Consider the following 23,731-nt stretch of genomic DNA (forward strand, 5'->3'; position numbering starts at 1 on the left):
AATGATGAATAGTAACGATAAATAGTAATGATGACGAATAGTAACAATAAATAGTAATGGTGGATAGTAATGGTGAATAGTTCATATGAACGAACGATGAACGATGAATAGTGACTATTAACGAATGATGAACAATGAATAGGAACTATGAACGAACGATGAACGATGAATAGGAACTATGAACGAACGGACGAATGAACGATCGGAATTTCAGCAGCATAACGATTGAACAAAGATTATTTGGACGAACGGACGGACGAACGATGAATAGGGACTATGAACGAACGATGAACGATGAATAGGAACTATGAATGAACGGACGAACGATCGAATGATCGGACGAACGAACGATCGGAATTTCGGCAACATAACGACTGAACAAAGATTATTTAGACGAACGAACGGACGAACGAACCATGAACGATCGAACAATAGGACGAATGAACGAACAAACTAAGAACGTGTGGATGAACGATCGAAGAACGACCGAACGATCCTTGTGCTAGTGTGTGCTTGTGTGGGAGATGGAGTGGACGTGTGTGGGGGGAAAGAGAGTTGCCATGAAATGGCTTGGGGTGGCTTGAGAGGAGGCCCTTGCCCCTCTATTTATAGGCTAGGTGGGGGATTAGGGGGAGGAGGCGAGGATTAGGGGGAGGATGCGAGGATTAGTGGGAGATAACCATGTATTTGTGAAAGTCGCCTAGAGGGAGGGTGAATAGAGCAAATCTGAAATTTATAAACTTAAGCACAACTACAAGCCGGATTAGCGTTAGAAATATAAACGAGTCCGAGAGAAAGGGCGCAAAACAAATCGTGAGCAAATAAAGAGCGAGACACGATGATTTGTTTTACCGAGGTTCGGTTCTTGCAAACCTACTCCCCGTTGAGGTGGTCACAAAGACCAGGTCTCTTTCAACCCTTTCCCTCTCTCAAACGGTCACTTAGACCGAGTGAGCTTCTCTTCTCAATCAATCGGAACACAAAGTTCCCGCAAGGACCACCACACAATTGGTGTCTCTTGCCTCGATTACAAATGAGTTTGATCACAAGAAGAATGAGAAAGAAAAGAAGCAATCCAAGCGCAAGAGCTCAAATGAACACAAATGTCACTCTCTCTAGTCACTATTTGATTTGGAGTGATTTCGGACTTGGGAGAGGATTTGATCTCTCTGGTTGTGTCTAGAATTGAATGCTATAGCTCTTGTAATGTGTTGAAGATGGAAAACTTTGATGCCATTGAATGTGGGGTGGTTGGGGTATTTATAGCCTCCAACCACCAAAATATGGTCGTTGGAAGGCTGCTGTCGCATGGCGCACCGGACAGTCCGGTGCGCCACCGGACACTGTTTGGTGCGCCAGCCACGTCAGCAGACCGTTGGGGTTCGACCGTTGGAGCTCTGACTTGTGGGGCCTCTGGGCTGTCCGGTGGTGCACCGGACAGGTCCTGTAGACCTGTCCGGTGCGCCAATTGTGCGTCATCTGTCCTCTGCGAGCGCAGGCGCGCATTTAATGTGTTGCAGTCGACCGTTGCGCGCGAAGTAGCCGTTGCTCCGCTGGCACACCGGACACTATCCGGTGCTTCACCGGACAGTCCGGTAAATTATAGCGGAGCGACCTCCCATTTTCCCGAAGGTGGCAAGTTCAGCCTCGAGTGCCCTGGTGCACCGGAAAGTCCGGTGCGCTAGACCAGGGTGCCTTTTGGGATGTCTTTTGCTTTCTTTGTTTGAACCATTTCTTGGTCTTTTTATTGGCTTATTGTGAACCTTTGGCACCTGTAGAACTTATAGACTAGAGCAAACTAGTTAGTCCAATTATTTGTGTTGGGCAATTCAACCACCAAAATCAATTAGGAAATAGGTGTAAGCCTAATTCTTTTTCAATCTCCCCCTTTTTGGTGATTGATGCCAACACAAACCAAAGCAAATATAGAAGTGCATAATTGAACTAGTTTGCATAATTGTAAGTGCAAAGGTTACTTAGAATTGAGCCAATATAAATTCTCATAGGATATGCATGGATTGTTTCTTTATCTTTAACATTTTGGACCACACTTGCACCACATGTTTTGTTTTTGCAAATTCTTTTGTAAATTCTTTTCAAAGTCCTTTTGTAAATAGTCAAAGATAAATGAATAAGATTTTGAGAAGCATTTTTTAAGATTTGAAATTTTCTCCCCCTGTTTCAAATGTTTTTTTCCTTTGACTAAACAAAACTCACCCTCAATAAAATCCTCCTCTTAGTGTTCAAGAGGGTTTTAAGATACCAATTTTGAAAATACTACTTTCTCCCCCTTTTGAATACAATAATATATCAATTTAGAAATTCATCATTTGAAAACTTTTTCTTAGCTTCAATTTTGAAAAATTGGTGGTGGTGCGGTCCTTTTGCTTTGGGCTAATATTTTCTCCCCCTTTGGCATGAATCGCCAAAAACGGATACTTGAGTGAAATATAAGCCCTTATAACTAATTTCTCCCCCTTTGATAAATAACATATGAGTGAAGATTATACCAAAGTTGGAGAGTTGCTCGGAGCGACGGCGAAGGGTGAATGATTCGATGGAGTGGAGTGGAAGCCTTTGTTTTCGCCGAAGACTCCAATTCCCTTTCAATCTATGACTTGTTTTGAAATATACTTGAAAACACATTTAGTCATAGCATATAAAAGAGACATGATCAAAGGTATATGAATGAGCTATGTGTGCAAAACATCAAAAGAAATTCCGAGAATCAAGAATATTTAGCTCATGCCTAAGTTTGTTAAATGTTTGTTCATCTAGTGGCTTGGTAAAGATATCGGCTAATTGTTCCTTAGTGTTAATATATGCAATCTCGATATCTCCCTTTTGTTGGTGATCCCTTAGAAAATGATACCGAATGGCTATGTGTTTAGTGCGGCTATGCTCAACGGGATTATACGCCATACGGATTGCACTCTCATTATCACATAGAAGAGGAACTTTGGTTAATTTGTAACCATAGTCACTAAGGGTTTGCCTCATCTAAAGTAATTGCGCGCAACAATGGCCTGCGGCAATATACTCGGCTTCGGCGGTAGAAAGAGCTACGGAATTTTGCTTCTTTGAAGCCCAAGACACCAGGGATCGTCCCAAGAACTGGCAAGTCCCCGATGTTCTCTTTCTATTAATTTTACACCCCGCCCAATCGGCATCCGAATAACCAATCAAATCAAATGTGGATCCCCGAGGGTACCAAAGCCCAAACTTAGGAGTATGAACTAAATATCTCAAGGTTCGTTTTACGACCGTAAGGTGAGCTTCCTTAGGGTCGGCTTGGAATCTTGCACACATGCATACAGAAAGCATTATGTCCGGTCGAGATGCACATAAATAGAGTAAAGAGCCTATCATCGACCGGTATACCTTTTGATCGACGGATTTACCTCCCGTGTCGAGGTCGAGATGTCCATTGGTTCCCATGAGTGTCTTGATGGGCTTGTCATCCTTCATCCCAAACTTGTTTAGAATGTCTTGAGTATACTTCGTTTGACTAATGAAGGTGCCTTCTTGGAGTTGCTTCACTTGAAATCCTAAGAAGTACTTCAACTCTCCCATCATAGACATCTCGAATTTTTGTGTCATGATCCTATTAAATTCCTCACATGTAGATTCATTAGTAGACCCAAATATAATATCATCAACATAAATTTGGCATACAAATAAATCATTTGCAAGTGTTTTAGTAAATAAAGTAGGATCGGCCTTTCCGACTTTGAAGCCATTAGTGATAAGGAAATCTCTTAGGCATTCATACCATGCTCTTGAGGCTTGCTTGAGCCCATAAAGCGCCTTAGAGAGTTTATATACATGGTTAGGGTACTCACTATCTTCAAAGCCGGGAGGTTGCTCAACATAGACCTCTTCCTTGATTGGTCCATTGAGGAAGACACTTTTCACGTCCATTTGGTAAAGCTTAAAGCCATGGTAAGTAGCATAGGCAAGTAAAATGCGAATTGACTCAAGCCTAGCTACGGGTGTATTAGACTAGTCTATATAAATTACCCACTATGCATAAAAGCTGATTTAAAGTAAATGACTAGATTTTCGTATAAGTTATCCACTATGCAATTATAAAAAGACATGCAAGGTAATCATCTAAAATAAATTACCATTAATGCACAATTTATATTTAAATGTCCAAAGTTGGCTTAAAAACGTTTCTATGTATAAATATTGAGAGGTTAAAACAAAGAAAAGGCAAACGAGATAAATATATACTCGTACAAGCCTGGTGAGCTTCTGTATGCTTTCTGGCAGAGACAGGTTGCTCACGCAGTTGTTGATGATTAGTATTTTGACAGAAGCATGGTCGCCAAGCCATCCTGGAATTACTAAACCTCATCGTTATCAAAAGTAAATAAAATATCTCCTTAAATCTACATTAAAAAAACCAATTCTTCCAGTAATAATATATAGTAAAAATACTAAGTAGCATTATGAAAAATAATATAATATAATATCTAAAATTTTGAACCTAAATTACTTATAATTGTCTTTGTAACAGCTAATCTGTATAACTATTTAAGTTTGCATGCAAACCACACACCTTTGTAACTATTAAAATAGAAATATATATTCCCAAATCTACACTTAAATCATAAATATATACTAATGTAGAAAATTAAAGAAATACAGAGAGTGCTAATGTATGTTATAAACTACCAAAAACAATAGTGTTAACTATGATCCATCGTAGGTAGATAAAGGTTAAAAAGTAATTATATTAGTATTATGTTAGAACATGAATAAATGAGAGATATTGAAGAACATCAACTAAATTTTGAATGTTGATGTACTAGTTCATTAACTATGTTTAAAAGTATTTTTTTTTCAAACACGCAGGACAACTGTGTATCTTTGTATTAAGAAGATGAAAAGGGATAGAGAACTGAGAACCCCAAAACAGATTACAAAGAAAAAAGAAAAAGAATAGAAAAACAACACACTCACAAATCTCGACCAGAACAAAGAAACATGACCTGGATCAAGCTAGAGGATTACTCGCCAACAAGTCAACATCCTAATTCCCTTCGCACCAGCTAGCCCCCAAAGTCTCATTTCCTCTGTGGCTAAGGACAACACATGCTGCACATCGGGTTTGATCCCAATCCCATCGAAGACACATCGGTTACGGTGCTTCCAAAGGAGCCAAGCACCAAGCAGGATGATGTAGTAGAAACCCTGCTGAAATTGCTCATCCACCACTGCAGCAGAACCTGACCACCATTCTAGGAAGAAGGACGTGTCTGGCTGTGGAGATAGGCGTTGAAGACCCACCATTTGTAACAGCACGAACCAAAATTGCCGAGAGAAGGAGCAAGAAACCAGAAGATGGTTGATGGTTTCCTCATCTTGGTCACAAAACAAACAACACATAGGGTGCTGCCTGTAAACCCCGTCTGGCTAGACGGTCGGCACTCCAACATTTGTCAAGAGCAACCAGCCATAGGGGAAAAAACGACATTTCTTTGGGGCCCACGATTTCCAGATTAGATCCGAAGGACCAAAAACCGTGGCTCCAATGAAGAAACCCCCATAAGCTGACTTGGCTGTGCAAACACCAGTAGAAGAAAGCCTCCATATATGTCTGTCATCACTTCCAGGCTACTGCAGCACCTACAGAGAGTGCACCCTGCAGGTCATGTTTAAAAGTATTGCTGTTTTTATGTATTGAAAAACGGGTTGCTATTCAAAGTGAATATAGGAATCACTATACTAACGTACAAGGTAATATAGGCATTAAAGGATGGATATGAAGAGAAAAAAAAACCTGTAAATGAGTTGCAAAGCAGATAGCATGTTTCAGGCTCCCCCAATTTATACTCGTACAAGCCTGGTGATCTTCTGTATGCTGTCTGGCAGAGACACGATGCCCTTGCAATTGCTGATGACTAGTATTTTGAGAGAAGCGAGGTCGCCCAGCCATCCTGGAAGGGCAGTAATTCTGGGACACCGCTCCAAACGTAGCATCTTGAGGGAGGTGAGGAGCTGCATACTCTCCGGAAAATCGCTCAGGTTTGGCCACTCTGAGATGATCAGTTCTTTGAGAGAGATGAGTTCTCCCAACCATTGCGGTAGTGCTGACATGCTTCTACAATTTATCAGCGACAGCTTCCGGAGGTGGGCGAGTTGCTTCATGCCATCCAGTGGTGCCTCTAGCCCTGGGTACTTCGATATCTCCAACGTTTCAAGAGAAGTGAGCTCACCCAACCAATTCGGAAGCTCAGACTGAGCATCGTCTTCTAGGCATAATGATTCGATGAAGGCGAGGCCTTGGATGATCTCTTGTGACGAGCCGCTTGTCGCATAAGTGCAGCACGAGATCCTTAAATCATAGGTGGGAAGGAGGTGCCGGAACAGCCTCCATTTTCCCAAAGGCAGCTTGCTCGATTTCACCTCCACGCGTTCAGGACAAGCATTGTAGGAAGCTCCAGGTTTTCTGCATTTTTCAAATTGTGCGCTACAAGCTGCTGGCACTTTTGTTTTCCCTTCCCAAAGTTTCTTAAACTCTTTCCTTGATGGGAACAATGCTGCAAGGTCGATCTCTCCCTCCTCATCCCATGACGACAGTACATTGTCGCTGTTCTCTATCTTCCATCCCACAGTTTTAGGTGGGCATGGTTTCAGTCTCAACTTGGGGCAATCACGAATTAACAGTTCCCTAAGGTTTGGGAACATGAATTCCTGCACATCCTCATTGCTCTGGCCACAGGAGTATGTTGTGTTCCACACTTCCAGGTTCTCCATTTGGCATAGTTGAAGTTCCTGTAATAGAGGAAAGGCTCCCGGGCCGGCGCAGCAGAAACCCTCATCAACTGTCAAAGTGCTGTCCATTCCTCCTATAACTAGCTTTTGTAGTGTTGGTAACTGGCCCAGTGGTGGTAGACTATTGCATTTACGCAGCTCCCACAATACAACCTTGGTAAGGCGAGGAAGATAGAGCGTGATGCCCATAACCCATGTTGGAAAGCTCATACTATCATAACCTCTTAGCTCAAAGCATTTTAAAGTATCAGGTGGCACTAGCTTTCCCAGGACTTCCATGTCCTCCACAGATCTCTGAGCATCTCTAGTCCATGAAAGACTCAACGACTGGATCCCCTGTTTTTGGCTTAGGTTTATACTGTCAACCTCTTCTGCAGATATTGTGTTATCAAGCCCACTTATGTACAACTCATGAGTAGGATTCACATACCGAAGCAAACCAATATTGCTGGTAGATTCGCCATCATCAGCATGGACCTCAAAGTACGGCAAGGTAAAATACCTGTATCGGGGGAGCGTAGACTGATCTAGATGAGGACAGCAGGTAACATTTAACATCTTCATGCTATCCATGTTGAACATACATTTTGGAAGCGTCACTAGGTTTCGGCAGCACAAGAGATCCAGGGTGTGCAGCTTCCTGAGGCTGCCAATACTTTCAGGCACACTGACAAGACCCAAATTGAAAGACAAATCCAAGTGCACCAGATTTGTAAGCCTACAAATACGGTCAACAAAACTTAATACCTCATCTGGCCTCAGATTTTCAAAGCACCCTGATAGATTTAAATACCGAAGTTCGGTGAGACCACCAACGGCTTCCTGCAGCCCCTCCAACCCGTCACCTCCATGAATAAGACTTTTTGATAAATTCAAATGCTGGATATTGGTGAGACCACTAAAAACTCTTGCTGTAATTTTGATCTGGCAATGTGATAAATCTAGATATACCAGATTTTTTAGGTCCACAAATGATTCTGGGAGCTCACACAAAAGCACACAATTTGATATATCAAGATGCATTAGACCTTCGATATCACCAATTGAATCAGGCAGTGCTGAAATATTGGACCCACTTAGGTTGAGGTATATTAATTTTGACAGTTTGCTCAGAGAGTCTGGGAGCATTTCATTTTTAATCTCTGGAGCATTGAGATACCTCAATACAGCCAATTCACCGATAGAAGCTGGCAGGTAGGCTATGTTGCACCCACTTAAATCCAGAACTTTTAGGGACAACTTTGCAGGCAAAAATGCATAATCTTTTAGTCCTTTCGAGCCATGACAATCCCGAAAATGCAGTGCCCTTATCATATTGGGCGAATCCGTCAATACCTCTAGGGGCTTGTGACAATTAGTGAGCAATGCATATTTGTATTGCTGTCCGCTACCTTCTGGCTCTCGCCGTCGCCGGTATGTGTATATATTTGAATTGGTACGTATGAAGCTACGAAAGTTTGACTTAGCATGCATGTACCCATGAAATAATGACCTAGTTGCAGGCTCGCGGGCAACATGCCTCGCATCCATAGTCCCAATATTGGAAGCATCCAGAATTTCACCAGCCGTTAGTAATCTTGCCAAATCATGCACGAGATCGTGCATGGTGAACAATGTGAGGCCTTTTTTGTATGCTTGAGAATACTGCAACCAAAGTAGATCCTAGTGTTAGGTTCCTCGGTTCAAGAAAGAGCAAACATCCTTCACAGACGCACAAGATGCTTTCCCGGTATTTTAAGTTTTCCATCAACACTAAATGAGCACAAGAAAACTACTCCAAGTTTAATGAGTGAAAGTTATTTTCTAAAAAGTTATTTAAATTCCCTGAATGTTGCATTTTAACTCGAGATTTCCATAGAGGTATGTAGTTGTGGACTTTTGGCCTTTGCTCTTAAATAGACGTTATATACGCTTCTCTCTTAGCAACTAAACATTAGCATGGTGCCTTCTCAACTCATACATCTGTTATGAGTAATGACAAATTGTTTTGGCATTGTAGCAGTGTCCATTAGCAATTTTATGGATTTTATCAAGTAATTTAGCATGGTTAGCATTTGTGTATTTTACCAATCATCTAATACCCAAACTTACATTTTAGTTATTCAAGTGGCAGTTGTATTTTTACCTTAGCATAGTATGGCTCTTGGGAAGTAATAAAGTTCAGGAGATGCAGATATGCAGTAGTAAATAATATACTGATTTCTCAAGAACTGTCATTACAGATAGTTTTTCTAGCATATTGTTGAGCCCTGAAATAGGCAGGCCGGGCGGTCCACCATAGCGGCGCGGACTGTCTGCGCGTGCGCTGAATCAGTTAGGGTTCCAGATTTCTTGCAAGATTTGTTAGCTAAACTTGCGGGCTAACTCGGGGACCGACTTGTAACGGGTCCAGACCTCCTCCCTTTATATAGATGAAGGGTTACGGCCGATTGAACCCCTCACAATCGACCAAATCAAATTTACTTATCGTTTTTACGTTATGCATTAGGAGTAGTTCTAGTTTAGCCTACCTCTACTTCAAATCTTCCCCTCTCTTCGGCTCTACGTCGACTAGAGGCGTCTTGGGTGGCCTGCCGACGCCAAGACACACCCTAGGATCTCTCCTCCACGACGGGGTCCCTCCCGGGAGACGAAATCTAGGTCTGCTGCGAAGAAAAAGACCCCCTGCGCCATGATTTTTAAAGCGGTAAGGCGGTCCAAGGCGTTGGACCACCGCTTGGACGCCTAGGCGGCGCCTAGACAACGCCTAGGCGAGGTAGGCGGGCAAGGCGCCTAGGCGTTAGACCACCGCCTGGACGCCTAGGCGACGCCTTAAGAACAGTGCCATGCGCCATCGCAGACCGTCCGGACGTACGCAGAGGAGGAGCCGCTCTTTCGCCAGGTCACGGATTGTCCGGCCCTTTGCCGCGAACCGTCCGCGCCTCCACATAGAGCACTGTCAGGCAGTCCTTTCCAGTGTTTGGCGTCCAGATCGGCGCCAACACACTTTTTGGCGACACCGCTGGGGAACGGGTGTCTAGATCTACTGAAAATCAGGCCCTCAAATGGCCGGTTCTAAAGATCACACTGATATCTCCCCGGACAATATCCTCAAGCCGGCTGTTGAAAGTCTGACGGCCGAGGGGCAACAGCAATACGAATACTACATGCGTCAAGCGAAGGAGACAGTCTTGTCACAATACACGGTGGATCGCCACCAAAAGGTTGTCAAACATGGAGAGACCGATGTCGCATCTCTTCTATCTTCGCTTCAAGTCCCCAACGTAAGTAAACCCGACGACATCCAATCTATTAAACACTATGTAGATCAGCAGCAAGATCAAATGAAACAACAGATTGGAGGGTTAGAAGAATCAATTAGAAAATTAACACGTGTTGGAGAAATTTGTTGCTCCTAATTTTCCATCATATGAAACTAGTAATAGGATATCTATGTTTAATAGATCAGCAACAAATGGGGATTCGCAACCACAGCCATTATATGGTATGCCGATAAACTCATATCCAGGGCAAATACCACCACCGCCGTCCCTGCTTGGCAGATCAGTGCCCCTAGACACGGTCGGACCGTCCAAGCTTTGGCCCGGACAGTTTGGCCCTTATGCGGACCGTCCAGCTTTCCCTGTCGGACAGTCCGGGGCCGCACCAGGACCACCGCGTGGCGCCCCAATAATAGCGAACACAACCGAGCAATTCGGATTTACCACCGGACAGACCGGATACGCATATGCAGAACCTACTGTTGTACACTATGCACCAAATTATTACACACCACAACAGCAATACGTTATGTCCCCTACATATTTAAACCACAGCGCACCATACGATCACATGCCGATCAACATTATCAATCGGTCACGGCAAGAAGGTCGGCATAGCAATGCCCGACCGAATGAGCCCCACAGCCCAACACTCTGAATCATGTGTGTGTGCATTTCATATTTAAAAGCATTATTTTTCTGCTTAGAGATAATAAATGAATGGTAAACATTAAATTTCGAGTGCTCAAAATTATATCTGGATTTTTAGATTGAAATAAAGGTTTCTTTTGAATGCCCTAGGTTTATAGAAGATTTTATTTTAACCCATATAAAATCTTGCATATCATGTTGGGTATTTCCTTGATTGAGGCATTTGAACTCAAATTGGAAGTTTGAATTTCATTTGGATTCGAAAACTGAAAACAAAATAGGAAAAAGGAGAAAGAAAAAGAAAACCGAAATAAAAAATAAAAGAAAAAAAAAGAAGCAAATTGTTCGGCCCAACTTATCTGCAGCCACTCGACCCAGCCTCGAATTGCTTCCCAGCCGACCCATTATTCCCTCGCCTTCTTTCCTTTTCCCAGTGTGTATGACGCGCGAGCCCCGCCTCGTCAACTCCATCTTCTCCCCCTGCTTTCCCGATAACAAACTCGGTGTCCGTAACAAACGCATCCCCTTGGCCGATGTGGCCACCTCTCGGGTATATATGGGTGGGCAGGGACACCCCTTCGATCCCTCAAACCCAGTGCCTGCATCGTCGCCAAAACCAAGTCCTTATCGTGCACCACGTGGTGACATCGAACAGAGAGAATGGCACAGGGAGCATGCTGTCGTAGCCCTCGCCTGCGCGACCGATAGGAGGTCGTGTAAGGAATCAGGATGTATCACGTGCATGCAAGGATTGTGCCCGGGGGAGCATCTGGGCGCTGGAGCCTTCGGTGGCGCCAAATTGATTCCTCGGTGCGACTCAGCCACGGCGGAGCCGCAACTCACCGTGGAACTCGCACAAGGACCAACGTCGAGGCCTCCGTGTTAGCCTCGGGAGCTTCACCAAGTGACGGGGGGTTCCGTGGTCTCTCCTGGTGGGATTAGCTAGTGATGCCTCGGGAATTACTCACTGGAGCAATTCCGCCGCCGCGGATCTGCCTCCGATCGTGGATGGATCCCTGCACCTCGTCAATCACCAGTAAGTTGCCCTCCCATGGGTTCGCCATCAACTGCTATACGTGAAGCGCCCCTTTTATTCGGAGTGTTGTGCGCAGAGTCGGGTTCTAGTGCGGTCCGGTGATGGCGCCACTGTGGATAGGGCCCACCACCGTCTGGCACCGTCAGTGTTGGGGAGGAGGATAGGGGACCATCAGATTCTCAGCCGACGGCTGAGATTAGGTTTTCACCGTACCGCTTTGGGATATTCAATCCTAACTGGTGATCGGTGATTAAAAGGTTCAGATTAGGGTTCCCTTGCACCTATTTGGGTCTGCCAATTTCAGACAAGAAGCTCAGAAAGAATGATCTCATGGTTTGGGTCGAGAAAGTTGCCGACCACCTTCCTAATTGGAAGGCTCGGTTGCTTAGTCTTGGTGGCAGGACAGCTATGGTGCGCTTTGTGCTTTCAGCCATCCCGGCCTACCTTCTCATTGCCATGAACGTCCCCAAGGGGGTGATTAAATCTATTGACAAGATTCGAAGAGGATTTATTTGGAAAGGAGGTAAATGGTGGTAGTTGCCTTGTTTCTTGGGAAATTGTCACAAGGCCTTTAAATCTTGGTGGGCTTGGGATTTCTAACCTGCATTACCAAAGTTGGGCACTGCAAACTAAATGATTATGGTTGGAAAAAACAGATCCTAACAAGCCGTGGTTTGGGCTGAAATTTCCTATTCAGCAACATGTCAAGAGATTCTTTGCTTCTTCAGTTGTTACCCTGGTTGGTGATGGGTCTAATACTTTATTTTGGACAGATAGGTGGTTGGATGGGTCTTGTATCTAGGATTTTGCCCCAGCTATAGTGGCTAATGTTGGGAAACAGACTATTTCTTCCAGAACGGTGGCCCATGCTCTTGAGAACTGGCAGTGGGTCAGCGACATTGAGACCCCTCTTAAATTGTCTGGGCTGCAGCAATACCTACACCTTTGGGACGCTTTAAGGGGAGGCTGATAGACATGTGCGGATTCATTCTTCCTTTGGGCAGTTCTCTTCTAAATCGTGTTATAAGGCTTTCTTCATAGGTTCGGTTACTTTTGAACAATGGAAGAGGTTATGGAAGACTTGGGCTCCACCCAAATGCAAATTTTTCCTTTGGTTGGCAATAAGGAATAAATGTTGGACAATTGATAGACTGCAGAAAAGAGGGTTGGATCATCCTGAGGTTTGTCCATTATGTGATCAAGAGCCGGAGACTATCCAACACCTCCTTTGCACTTGCATTTTTGCTCGGCAATTTTGGCACTACATTCTTTCCTCGTTGGGGCTTGCTAATCTTTCTCCTGCTTCTAATGAGTCCTCTTTTGCTGAGTGGTGGAGGAAGGTGTGTAAGCAAGTGCACAAATCCAAAAGAAGAGGCTTTAACAGTATCATCATCTTGGGGGCTTGGTGTTTATGGCTTCATCGTAATAAGGCGGTTTTTTATGGTGTCAGACCTTCCATAAACGGAATAAGGAGAGTTTTTTTGGATGAGTTAGATTGTTGGAGTCTTGTCGGTGCCAGGCGTCTTGAGGCCTTGGGCCTTGGTGCTGCCATTATTAGGTCCAGGGATCTTCTGGGTGATTAGTGAAGAGCAGTTGTGTGTGTGGGGCCTACTGGCACTTTTTGCTGTTTGTCTCATTTTGTGTCCTGTTGTTTTCATGCGCAGAAGAAGGTTGCAGTTCTATGCGCAGCAAGAGTTTGGTGGTATCATGTTCTGCCTTTTTTGGCATTGTACTTTGGTCCATTTTAGACTGTTTTCTTCTCTTAATTTAATGATGCGCAGCTCTCCTGCGCGTTCACGAAAAAAAAGGGTAAGGCATGGTCATCGGTCGGTCGTAGGTTCGAAATCGAAGGGTTGTGGGCGCATATCGGTTCGACATGAGATGAATATAATCTGGGTCGTCCGGATAGGATCCAACGATTGAAATTCGGGGATAACCCTTCACTGTGGCTATTTTGTTAAAAAAGCCCTTGTCGTTTCACAGATTGAACCCGCCATCCACTCAGGTTATAAGATCGTTACAGTCAGGTCCCGAATTTCATAAAAGAGACTCTGATCTTCTCCCAAATTGAGTCGCCATCCATTAGGGGATATAATCTATATAAAATAACTGAAATTGAATTTCTAGTATAAAAATAATTCCAGAAAATTGTAAAATCCATATCTTTCTCGTTGTAACTCTGTTTTGCTCTTTTCCAGTTGCGTTAGCTTCATAATAATATTGTTTACACGGTAACACTATTATTTGTAACATATCACACACTTTTATTAGAGATTTATTTTAACCTATATTTAGTAGATTAATCCTACTAATCAAAGATAGATTTGTCCATAATTATGAACTAACTAAAATAAAATCTATAATCAAGTTATAACTTAGATTAAAGTTGAATTAGTTGTTTATTGGTAATATATTTTCTCACAAATTTTATATTAAACAGGATAATATAGTTTTATTGTTTAAAGCACCTAAAACTTTAGAAAACCATATCTTTTTAGTTGTAACTCTGATTTTAGTGGTTCTCAAACCTACGATCTCGTAGCGGTGCGTAGAATATTCTTACACAGTTTGTTCTTATGCTTTGGTGTAATGTTACCATATCCATTATTTGCTTGATTGTATGTATTGCTACGAGTAGAGATGACGTGACGAGGAACCTGATGCCCAACTTTTGTGTCAACATCTGGACTACAAAGTTATCGCAAGTATAAGACAAGTTGTGCCCTTGATCACTCTTCTTTACCTAATAATGTTATTGTTAATCATTGTGACATGCTCAGTTTAATTTTATGGGACCTAATAGGTTTCACTAGTTTTGTTCACTCCACACCTTGCAAACAAATGAACTATTGGGTAGACTTGATGTTGCTCTACCTGGTTTTGGGATTAATGTGATATTTGATATGATCATGTTCCATTATTATTGTTGGTTTAATTATTGTTCATGATAAGATTATTATGTTAATTGGAACATTAAGCGACCACCCGGAAAAACAGTGCTACCACAAGGGTGAAATGGGACGCCCTTGGCTAAAATAATTAGGAAAGCTAGTGTGACTTAATCCTTTCCCGAAAGGGGCAAGAGGAGTGGAGGAGTGAAGGTATAGGGAGGTCCTCGGTCGGACTGTCTGTAAAGCTTTTCGGGCGAGGGATTCCTATATCGCCTTCGGCCCGGAATTCGTAGCGGGTTCTCTCATCTAGTGGAACTTTGTAAAGGGCTCGCAGTGGATCCCTAGCCATTCACCTTGGAAGTGTCTAAGGGTCTTGCAAACCCTAGTTAAAAGGGAAACACGCCTAGTGGATAAAGATGTGCGACCTCTGCAGAGTGTAAAACTGGTATATCAGTCGTACTCACGGTCAAGAGCGGCTCGGACCCTCACATGAGTAACTTATGGAATTAAACTTAATCTGTCATATGCATTGCATTGTGGGATTTATTAATTGTGATATCTTATTTAATTGGGTAGATATCTACTTGTACTTAGTAACTATTAATAAAATTTTGACCAACTTGTTAAAAGCAATGTTCAGCCTTAACCCTCATTTGTTGATAAGCCTTACACTTCACATGAGCCCGCGCCATAAGCAAGCTCATGCACATTATTCTCGACAACTTGTTGAGCGACGAACATATGTGAGCTCACTCTTGCTGTACTCACCCCTCCCAGGTCAAGAACAGGTACCGCCAAATTGAGGAGCATGAAGGATGCCGTGATGAGTTTGAGAGGTCTTTGTCGTCGTCTCCCAGTCAACTATGGTTGCGAGGGATCGTTATCGTCATATGATGTAATTATTTAGCTATTTTGTACAGAAACTCTATTATATAATAAAGATGTGACATTATTTTCTGTACCATGAGTCATCATATGTATGAGACTTGATCCTAGCACACATTTGATTCGCGCCCGGGTTTGCCCTTAAATCTGGGTGTGACAGTCGGGGCTCGGAACCGAGCTGGGAATGGTGCCCTGCGTATGGCTTCTGCTGAAGACCTAAGGACCTGGGGGCTCGGGCGAGGGGCTTCGATCTTCCCCATTATCGTAGCGTCCACCCCGCCAAGGGTGGTAGCTGTGCGTGGCATGACGGCGGTTGTTGTGGTGCAGCCGCTCGCCAAGGCGGTCATGGACATCACGGTTTTGGTGATTGCCGAGGAGCCGATCTCGAACCGTGGGGGCTTTGTCCTTTGTGGGCTCAGGATGGACTGGGGCCTCCCTCTCTTGGCGAGAGAGCCCCGCTCGGCGTTCCAAGGCGGGCTCCTAAAGCCGAGGCAGAGCTCTCGGCCTACTGGACTGCAGCGCACTCTAGGAGACCCCTGATCTCGCCGTGGATTCGGCGCCCTTCAGTGGTTGATGGTTCCGGCATTGTTCGAAGCAAGATTGCCGCCGCAGCGAGGTTCTGGCTGGCCTTGTGAAAGGCTGGAGGGGGGTCGGCCCCTACGCCTTCCATGATACGACGGTGAACGTCGCGTGAATTGGCGTGTGCCCTCTCCCCTCGGTCGAAGGCTCGGCCTGCTGCTTCCTGCTCGAGAACGTGTCGTAGTGCTATAACGGTTCATGTTCTTCTCCAAGCTTGGCGTGTAGTTCGCGAAGTTGTTCAAGCTGCGCGATCTGACTCCCCGCGGGGATCTGAACCGCACCTTGTTCCCTTGGATTTCCGACGTGTGGTGCTAGTGCTGGTGCTGGGGCGTTGGCCTCCCGAGGCAAGCCAAGCTGGTTTCCCTCTCCGTGTTCCTCGTGCTCGATATGGAAGCACTCCCGAGTCGAGTCGTAACCCTCATCGTCGGAGCTGTAGTCGTTGGAACTGTCGGAGAGGTAGTAGTCACATGCGGACAAGAAATGCCGCATGGCCCCGGGATCACGAAGCCCGGAGAAGTCTAGGCTAGGACCCAGATCATCGTCTGCCTCGGAGCCTACATACTTCGAGTTTTGAGAGGTGGCAAGCAGGTGTCGACCACAGATGATGACCGAGCAACTCTGCGAGGTGGAGCAAAAGATCAAACAGACCCGCAAGGAGGGAGCCTAGGACGACGTTGTTGGTCCACGATGACTGTAACATGACACGTTGCCGCCAACCCATGTCCACGCCATGCGTACAGTACTATCGGTGTTTTGACCCGAGGGTCCTAACCAACTGGTGAATTTGTGCTACATGTCCCGGTCCGGATGGGTGATGGAAGAAGACACAACATTTATCCTGGTTCGGGCAATAGAAGGCCTTACTTCCAGCAGAGGGGGAATGAGACTTATATTATCTTGCACCTAAGTGTTTGTAGTAGGGGGTACAAGCTGGTTGAGAGGGAGTGGATCCCAAGTCTCTGCGGATGATTGAGGCAAGTGCCAATATCAATCGTGGAGGGCAATCGCTGAAGTGTTGCCATCTCTCCCTTGGAAGCCCTGGACTCCTCCTTTTATAGCCTCAAGGAGGAAACCCAGGAGTACCAGGGTTGTCGTAATGTGGAGAGGATGCGAGCCCGAGCCCCTGTAGCAGTATGGCCACCAGAATGGTCCCTATCCTGGCTTGTTATCTTTGAGGATGTTTGGCCCCTATAGCCCATATCTTGACCAAACAGAGAGCCGAGGCCATGATCGGGGCTCGGACGCGTACCCGAGGCCATCTTGTGGACGAGACGTCTGAGTCATAGTTGTTGAAACAACGATGGGTATGGTGAAAAGTGCATGGTAATCAGTCCCGTATGGCATAAAGTGGACTTGACACTAGTCATGTAGTTTTTGTAGCCATCCCGTTGCCGACGATCTTTGTGGAAGGGTCGGTGGCGTCGGGCGTCCTTCTATCGCTGTTGTTTGGCCGAGGCCATGCTCGGGCGACACAGAGATTTATCCCTAGACCGAGACCGGATATGCGCCTAGGCACACAGTCGTGTAGGGAGTGGTCAGAACAGTAGTCGGAGTGATCTCCTACGGGATTCCAAGGCAGTTGGCCGAGACCGAGCTCGAGCGAGGCAGAGTTTCCTCCCGAGGCTGGGGCCGACTTCGGGCGAGGCGGAGTTCTCCTCGAGGCTGCGACTGTGCCTAGATGTCACGTGTCCCATCCGGAGTTTGTTGAGAACAGTGGCCGGAGCGGGGGAGTAGTGCCCGGTATTCACGAGCGTGCGTCATCGTAGTCAATAAAAGTAGATGGGACTGCGGTCCCATCGTCCTCTGTTGACTGCGGTGTCACATGGAGCAAATATTTGTATCGTTGCATTTAATGCACACATCTTCATAGTTCTCGAGAACTTTTGGCTGAGGCCGATTTCGAGGCTGGCCTTCATCCGAGATGCCCTCGGGCGAGGCGGAAATTACTATCCGTTAAAGGGGGCCCATCGGGCGAGTCAAGAATCAACACGGGCGCAGCCTTCGTCCGAGGCTGGGCTCAGGCGAGGCGTAGTTTTGAGCAGCCATAGAGCGGGGCCTCGTGCGAATCGTGATTCGACCCTTCGTGACCTCGGGGAGCGCGTTTTTCAGGTTTGATCTCTTTGTACTCAGGTGTTAGCCATGCTTAGGGGCATAATCCGGGTACCCTTAATTATGATACCTGACAAGTACCAAGGGGTCACGACAACAAAGTCTCCACCCACGTACCAGAAAGGACAGGACGACACACTAAGCGTGTGCTCGCACATGATGAAGGGTGACATGAAGTCATTGATAGAAGACGAAGTCGTATTGTACACGAACCTCAACCTTATCGAGAACACATTAGACGGGACCCATGTGGTACGGCGACACGGGCGTAGAGCAAGCTACAGGGACTCGCACGATAGATGGATGAGACAAAACGTCGTGCGAGGAATACGACAGCACCGCAGCACAATACCTATCAGAAGGAGTCATGTCGCGCGCAGGCACGCCCCAAGATTGACCCTAGAGGGGCCCACTACGCACTGTAGCTAAGGCCATTAGCTAAAGAACTCTCCCTCTCTCTCATGTAAGGAACGTCCTTGAAGTATAAAAAGGGAGTCCCTCTGCCCTGGTACGCACACAAGCACACCTGTTGTAACACGCCTCAAAGCTATACTACGATCAGCACTACACTGGACTAGGACGAAAGCCTGAACCAATATAACCCCAGTGTCTCAGTTCCTTGTTCGGATCCCCGTGATCCACCATTGAGTCCGCGCTTGCATCCCCGCCGAACACAAATCTATTGTCCCCCGGTTTTAAAAACCACGACAACCTTGCATTTTGCAATCTAGTCATTTGGATGGTACACAAATATTTAGGACTATCATATATTCTATCATCAGGTATGATGGCATCCAAACAATGGCAACCCATCCCATTGTTTTGGGTCACTATGATTTTATTCTAGGAGCTCATTGTGAGTTGAAGTCTATTAACATCATGACTATGCAAAAGCAGTATTAATTAAATACTCAATGCTGGTAGTAGTGTGCATAAATAACTCACCTTTGGTGACATTGTATCTTGAATGAAAGACAATCCTATGAGCTGCAAAATATACTTCTCACATATCTGCATATTGGAGTGTAATTTTGTTGGCTGGATGAAACCCAAAGAAATCCATTGTTGTATTAGTTCTTCTTTGACTATATGATGACCTTTTGGAAAGATTGCACAGTAGATAAAGCATAATATCAAGCATCGATCCATTTTGGTACAACTTAACATCAAGGATGCAAGCACATGGTTTGGTGAATTGGCATCCTTCGAAATAGATTTATTCCAGATGTCACTGTCTCTGACTTCAATCCATTCATCACATAATTCCATGGGCTTCAACATGAACCCAAGGGATTGAGCTGCCAAAGCCACACCTCCACACTTTACAGCGATCTCCATTCCTATATGTGCCAAATGTTCTTTGTGATTTTTAGCTTCAAAGTTGCTTCTTTGTTTCATTATATCCCAGCACATGCTATCTGTCAAGGGTTCTATCTTGTGTGGCTCAACATTAGTGCTAACATTCTCTGCAACATGTTTACTGCGTGTGGTTACTATAACTATTACATTGATGCTATCACCATAACTTAGCATATCCTTCAAATTATTCAGTTGAAATAAACTATCCTCCCACAAGTCATCTAAAACAATCAGAACCTTTTTACCAGAAAGTAATTTCATCAGGCAACTATGTATCATTTGTGTTTCATTAATTTGGCTCTCCTCACTAGAGAGTTGTGAAATTACAGTGTTTCCAACTTTCTTCAAGTCAAATTTCGGTGAAACATAGACCCATACTCGAGAGTAACTATTGAAATTTGTATCATAGTAAATCAACTTTGCAATGGTTGTCTTGCCAATTCCTCCAATGCCATAGATAGGAAGGATAGTGATGTGTTGTGTCATGCTCTGTAGTAAAGATGCCACTATTTTCTGTTTCTCTTCTTTTCTCCCTATAATGAATTCTTCTCCAACATTCGGTAATTTTTCTCTTCGATAAAATTTTGTTTCGGTGCAAATAGAGCCTGACATCAATTTGTTTAAATATCTGTTTGAATATGGCATATAGCTTCCATACATTCTTCCATCCTGCCGAAAACTACTTGTCCAAGTACTCTGCAAGACATTATTGATTTTCAATCCATTAGAAATTTCGATGATTACAAATTATCATCACTTATGACATACATTGTCGACAAGGTGATACTTCCACTAACAATTTGTACAAAAAATAATAATTCGATTTGATGAAATAATTTGAAATCATAAATTCATTTCTTGATGGACCGTATAGAATGGCATTATGCCATTACATCCTATAATTCCTTATAAATTAGAAGAGCAATTTAACAAACTTTAATTAAAACAAATTACATTTTTTGGATTGGAGACCATTGGAGAATGCCCGTGTACTCTCAGTTCACATCATCACAATACCATCACATTTAGCCCACTGAGGGTATTAATCATTTCTACCATCGGTGAGCATAAAGGCACATACAATATAATTATTATCTAAGGCAGCATGGGTTTAAAATGTAGATGTATCATGTATGGTTAGCGCACAGGAATTAAAAACATAATTTTTACTGTATGCAAAGAACTACAAATTAGCAAAAATAAAACTGTTCGCTGCAACTATGGCTGTGGCTGTGGCTGTATTTTTTAATGCAATGTTACTGTAGGTTGAGCTGCAACACATGACAGACGCAGCCGCTTCTAGCTAAAACAAACAGCTTTCGGCCAAATCGTCAATTTAGTTTTTAAGGAATTAGTCCTGAATTGTTGTTTTGTGTACCTATTATCAAAGTATCAAACTCTAGTATGAAGATGTGACCCTTTTTATTGCATATAAAAGAATTTTTTCCACAATAATTGGGTTAATATTTCTAGCCATCAGACAATATTTTCTGCACAAGAAGTATTCAATTTAGAGAGAGAGAAATGCAATTCATTATTACTTCCTTGAAACCTAAAAAGTAAAAATTCCTAACCAAAACCAACTAAAGAATATTGTAAAATAAATGGAGAACTAGTTTGCAAATGTAGTTAAAGGATATACTGAATAAATGTCTCAATATATGCCTTTACAAGAGAGTAGTGTTTTACTCAAAACTAAATAACAATATTAATTACCTTGAATCTATGGGTCTTACGGTCCTTTAGATTATTGATGACCATATCTATATCAGGCCTTTTCTGTGTGTCTTTCTCCACACAATTCAGTGCTATCCGAGTGCATGTCTCTACCTCGTGGCAGTACACTTTGACTTTACGTAAGGAATTCCTCTGTAATTGCTTAAATCTTTTCCTCCAGTTTGTTTTTACCTAAGAAATCAAATTGTCAAGTTGGACTTGTACTATTCAGATGTAAATGTGATAGTGTTAGATTGAAAAAAAAAATCAATCTTGTTAAAGAGAAAGATCATTCCTCACCTGATTGATAAATTCTTCACTATGCATGCATGCATATCTTTCGAAGCCTCCACGTCCCGAAACCAGGTGTATCATTACGACACCTAAGCTGAATATGTCGAATTTTTCTGAGACTTCACCTCTTTCAATGTATTCTGGTGGCTGGTACCCACTGCATTGCATGACATTCAATGAATTTGAAACACAAATTTTGATTTGTTAGAGAAAAGGATAAGTCACCTGTGGCATTCAACTTACAGAGTTCCTAGAGGACTTTTAGTCGTTCGTGTTAGTTCTTCATTCCGAAAGATCCTAGATAACCCAAAATCTGCAAGCTTTGGTTGCATGGTTTTACTTAGTAATATGTTGGCAGGTTTTAGGTCCAAATGATAAAGAGGTTTCTTTAGATTCCTATGGATATGATATAAACCACGACAGACCCCTTCCATAATCCTGTAGCGTGTGTCCCAGTCAAGACCAGAAAACTCATCTGCAGTAGTATTACAAATGGATTATTAATAAAATACACATACAGACACAGACAGACAGAGAGAAAAAGAAAGAGAGAGAGAGAGAGAGAGAGAGAGAGAGAGAGAGAGATCAATTTCCTTCAACAACTCAGTTAAGATGGCCCAGAAGCATACCCGAAATATGATCTTGAAGGCTTCCATTGTGTAAATACTCAAGGCAGAGCGCTATACGCGGCTCTTCGACAAGAATTTTTCTTCTATCGTGCTCCATAAATGTTTTCTTAATTTCATAGCAATAGCCATAAATCCGTACAATGTTTTCATGCTTAAGTTTTGCAAGGTTATATAACTCATTTTGAAACTGCTTATGGTTAAGATCAGTGACATTAGCATGAAGCTTCTTCACAGCAACGTAATCACCATTTTTAGTCAATCCCTGTTGAGGATATGTTGTCAGTACTAAACAAACATTAACTTCCACTTTTCTATGTATGTAGTGACTACTTATCATTTTGATAACTGAAAAAACCAGAAAAATGCAGATACTATATTTATGGCAGTGCGGTAAGATCATGTGTATGCGTATGATTGGAAGCAGCCCAGTGTGTTGGTCAGACCGTACATAACTTCGTTTATTGAAACTGATCATGCATGCCAATAAAATCATACTTACCCTGTAAACCACTCCAAAGGATCCTCGGCCGAGCTCTCGACTCTCAGAGAAACCATCTGTAATTTCTTCTAATAGTTGGAATGACACATTCTCTAGCTCGTCGCGGTATTTTTTGCTGTAGAAGTCGTCGCCGTCATCTGGCTTGTACAAGTCGCCTAGCATGTTATCCATTCAGCTGGTACAAATAAAACCCGACCCCTTTCAGCGTGAGCAACAAATAAAAAAAAACATGTACACTTTGCATTACAAGGTGTATGATACACCAGATTAGAAAACAGGATACATACATACAAGCAAAATGAGCAAATTATAGGACGCCTAGCTCCCTTTAATTCATTCAGCACCTCGTCATAAGGTAGCAATCAGAGAGCTTATGATGGGAGGAGGTTTTCATCCAGAAGGTAAGCCCAGTGCAAGCAACGTACGCGGCGATGATACGGAGCAGCAGCAAGATCCAAATGTAGCAGCACCGACCGTACCTGGAGCAGGAGCCGGAGCCGGAGCAGGAGATCCGATCGAGGAACGCCCTCAGTTAACCAGAAGTGAGATCGAAGTAGATCTGACAATGCGATTGTTAAAACGGCGGACGCGGAAAGCGATGGTAGTGTGAGTGCCTTTTAACTTGTTGAGGAGTAATTTGGGACGCGGAAAGCGCTGGTACTGCGAGCGCTAGTAGTTAAACTGGTATCTGACAAACTTACCCACGTATATTTGGCTTTATTCTTTCTTTTATTCTTCCACCTTTTTATCTCAGGGCACATCGGATTCGGATCGAATAGTCCACCTACAACCATATTCACAACTGCAACCAGATTTGCGTTATATTTCAAAACAGAGGCACTCGCACAATTGTCCCTCTTTTATATCGTATAATTAAAAGATTTAATCAATAAACTGAATCCATATTTATGTTACTAAGATTTTTATGAACAAAACTAGACCACTTTTGCAATATGGTATTTAAAGATTTATCTTAAGTCTATGTTCTACTTGTGGAGCATGCACCCTATTAAATAAAAGTGATGTACATGTTTCTTCAA

The 23,731-nt window shown here is 43.6% G+C and overlaps 2 protein-coding genes across 10 annotated transcripts; both read right to left on the reverse strand.

Moving 5' to 3' along the window:
* Positions 1–842: 842 nt before the first annotated feature.
* Positions 843–23,391, reverse strand: LOC103648229 (uncharacterized). 9 transcript variants are annotated; one of them, XM_008672716.3, is made up of 9 exons: positions 23,171–23,391; positions 22,692–22,866; positions 22,193–22,454; positions 21,807–22,038; positions 21,570–21,720; positions 21,270–21,461; positions 19,140–20,249; positions 5,789–8,427; positions 4,776–5,634 (listed from the first exon to the last, which is right to left on the reverse strand). In XM_008672716.3, the coding sequence occupies exons 2-8, from the start codon at positions 22,860–22,862 to the stop codon at positions 5,836–5,838; spliced, it is 4,710 nt and encodes a 1,569-aa protein (XP_008670938.1). In that variant the 5' UTR covers positions 22,863–22,866; positions 23,171–23,391; the 3' UTR covers positions 4,776–5,634; positions 5,789–5,835. The 9 variants fall into 9 exon arrangements, with proteins under 9 accessions (XP_008670942.1, XP_008670938.1, XP_008670939.1 ...); XM_008672717.3 differs by having other exon boundaries at positions 4,776–5,650; XM_008672718.3 differs by having other exon boundaries at positions 22,979–23,372.
* LOC109944105 (secreted RxLR effector protein 161) lies at positions 852–3,529 on the reverse strand. Its single transcript, XM_020548733.1, has one exon. The coding sequence runs from the start codon at positions 3,466–3,468 to the stop codon at positions 3,001–3,003; it is 468 nt and encodes a 155-aa protein (XP_020404322.1). The 5' UTR covers positions 3,469–3,529; the 3' UTR covers positions 852–3,000.
* Positions 23,392–23,731: the final 340 nt, after the last annotated feature.

The sequence above is a fragment of the Zea mays genome, chromosome 2 (genome assembly GCF_902167145.1).
Source record: "Zea mays cultivar B73 chromosome 2, Zm-B73-REFERENCE-NAM-5.0, whole genome shotgun sequence".
NCBI lineage: Eukaryota > Viridiplantae > Streptophyta > Magnoliopsida > Poales > Poaceae > Zea > Zea mays.